General features: G+C 37.8%; 1 protein-coding gene across 1 annotated transcript; it reads right to left on the bottom strand.

Annotated features, from left to right (window-relative positions):
- Positions 1 to 450: 450 nt before the first annotated feature.
- On the bottom strand, positions 451 to 2,029 carry LOC149258018 (COBRA-like protein 1). The gene is made up of 4 exons (XM_089397265.1): positions 1,960 to 2,029; positions 1,650 to 1,729; positions 802 to 1,261; positions 451 to 695 (listed from the first exon to the last, which is right to left on the bottom strand). The coding sequence occupies exons 1-4, from the start codon at positions 2,027 to 2,029 to the stop codon at positions 451 to 453; spliced, it is 855 nt and encodes a 284-aa protein (XP_089253391.1).
- Between the last annotated feature and the right edge of the window lie 335 nt (positions 2,030 to 2,364).

Genomic DNA, 2,364 nt, shown 5'->3' with positions numbered 1-2,364 from the left:
AACCCATTCCTGCATGTTGGGTTCGCTTGGACTAGGAGCATCTGGGTCTATCATTACCTGATCAAATGTAAATGCATGCATTCATAGAAGACCCATAACAAATTTATATGTAAATATTCATTCTATGAAACCAAAGGTGTTGGAATTAAATTATTGATGAAATGGGTACCAGAGTATAGAGACTCTCATCGAAGTGTCGACCCGCTATTTGCAAATTGGGGCGGTCAACAGTAGCAGAGGGCTTGATCTCGCAACCATTGGTGACCTGCTTGGATCCATAGTAGATGGCCATGTCCATTGAAGGCACGAACATGTCAATAACATCGCCTATCACTCTTCCTACTACCAGGGGATCTACTGAATGAGCCATTGCAGCATAGATGAATCCCAATTTTGCTTCTTGATTTCCTTCCTTCTCCTTTCTCACCTCTTTCAAATTCATAGTCGAAGTCAATTCAAGTTAAGTGGCGAATGTAGTGGAGGTGTCTTATGGCATGTAAATAAATTGAATGAATTTGCAAGGGAATAAGAATCATACTCAATACAAGCAGGTTGAGTTATGTTGCTTTGGCAAGCGCAGGTGCAAGCAGGGCATGGTGTTATAGTATCATTATAGAATGATGATAAGGAGACACAACATGTTGAACTTTTCTGAGCCATGAACTTAGAATATGTGCATGTTACATTCCATGTCACTGCACAAGGACAAGGGAAATTCAAATATAAGACTTAGCCAGCTCAGAGTGAAACAGATAACATTCACAAATATATAAATTATGAGGGATTATAATAGTTTATTACTAAGAACTTGAGTGGTTCTGTGGCGATCTGGACTAAAGAACAGGTTGGGTTTAATAATCTTAGCAGGGCCACAAGTATAACCTGGTCCTGGAGCCTTCAAAGTGAAATTCTTTGGCAATTTGACAGTTTTGTTAGTGGTCCTTGAATTGCCCACACTAACTTGGAAGGATGTGATGGAATTTGGAGGATCCTGAGCCCAAGATGCCAATGCTCCACCTTTGCAGCAATTAGTAAATTGCTGATTGTAAAGCACACCTGGTAAGAGATCAACAACGGTGGGGTCCTTCTTGCAACAGTGTGGAACACCTGCTTTCCATTTGGAGCAATCTCCTTGCTTTGTTGTCTGGCCACCAACCATAGCCCAGATAACCTCCTTTTTTGCCCAATGCCAACCCAAAGTCCATCCTGGGGGGCTTGGTATATGGCAGTACTGCTGAAAATTGTGCATGGTCACGACCACCTACAGAGGGAAGCTCATTAGAATCAGCAAAGAGTCAAATAAGTTCTAGCATGAAGATTTTCAAGGAATGTTTAGTAAATGTACCAATGTTTCTAGTGAATACTTATTTAATTTCAGGGACATAAAGCTAATTAAAAATGAGTGAAGTATTTACTCAAAATATCGAACATACCAATCAATACAACACAATTTATCAGAAATTTTCATCAATATCAAAATAAACACTACCTGACTTGAAGGTTTTCCAAATTTGTCATGATGTCAAGCTTTGAGAATTTAAATTGTAGGCTACTAGGAATGAAATTTAGAAAAGCTCAACATCTATTTCAGGAAAATGAGGAGGCCGAATTATAATTCAAGACCTATTTGATGAAAGGGCATTACTTGCAACATATCCATCTGCAGTCCAAGACACAATATCCCATTTGATCGTTATGTTACTATTTGGATCCAGTGGATCATAAGCACCTGTAAAGAACACAATGTAGATAAATTTTAAGTTAATATTGTATTCATATCCTTGATAAGGATGGAAAAGTTTAAGAATGGAAATTGATCTTAAAACTTAAAATTTTCCAAATTTTATGGTAAAAATAAGTTTATATTATAAATCTTGGCGTGTTATAGAAAACAAACTGCAAAATTTAAACATGTAAAATGGAAATTAGCAAAATTTAACCCCTTAATTGAAACATCACCTGCATCTGAAAATGCAATAGCCAAGATAGTTAATGCCAAGAAAAACCCAGCTGCATTCCTGATCAACATATGGAAATTCTGCATGCAACTTCTTCCCTCTGAAGACTTTAACTCTCTTCTCTCTATGATGCCTTTGATATTATCAATTAATGAATCAGGCAGAAACCCCAGAGGAGGAGTTCAACAACGCTTCTGAGCAGCTGTAGCTCCACAAATGCAATGGGAATGGGAATGGAGAAAACATTAGTTTATGATGAAGAACCAATAACTGAAGTGTATAAACTTGCAGGCTTGTAATGGTTGGTTTCTTCATTCTTCAAACAGAGTAGTGAAAGTGGAGAAGAACAGTGCTTACCAAAAGCCAGGGAAGAAGAAGAAGAACAACAACTGGCAGACCAAAGAAA

This window comes from Pinus tabuliformis, chromosome 6 (genome assembly GCF_031772625.1).
Source record: "Pinus tabuliformis cultivar Carrire ecotype Pingquan chromosome 6, CPIR1, whole genome shotgun sequence".
In the NCBI taxonomy this organism is placed as follows: domain Eukaryota; kingdom Viridiplantae; phylum Streptophyta; class Pinopsida; order Pinales; family Pinaceae; genus Pinus; species Pinus tabuliformis.
Note: the sequence above shows the minus strand (reverse complement) of the source record. Positions and strands in the feature narration are given on the sequence as shown.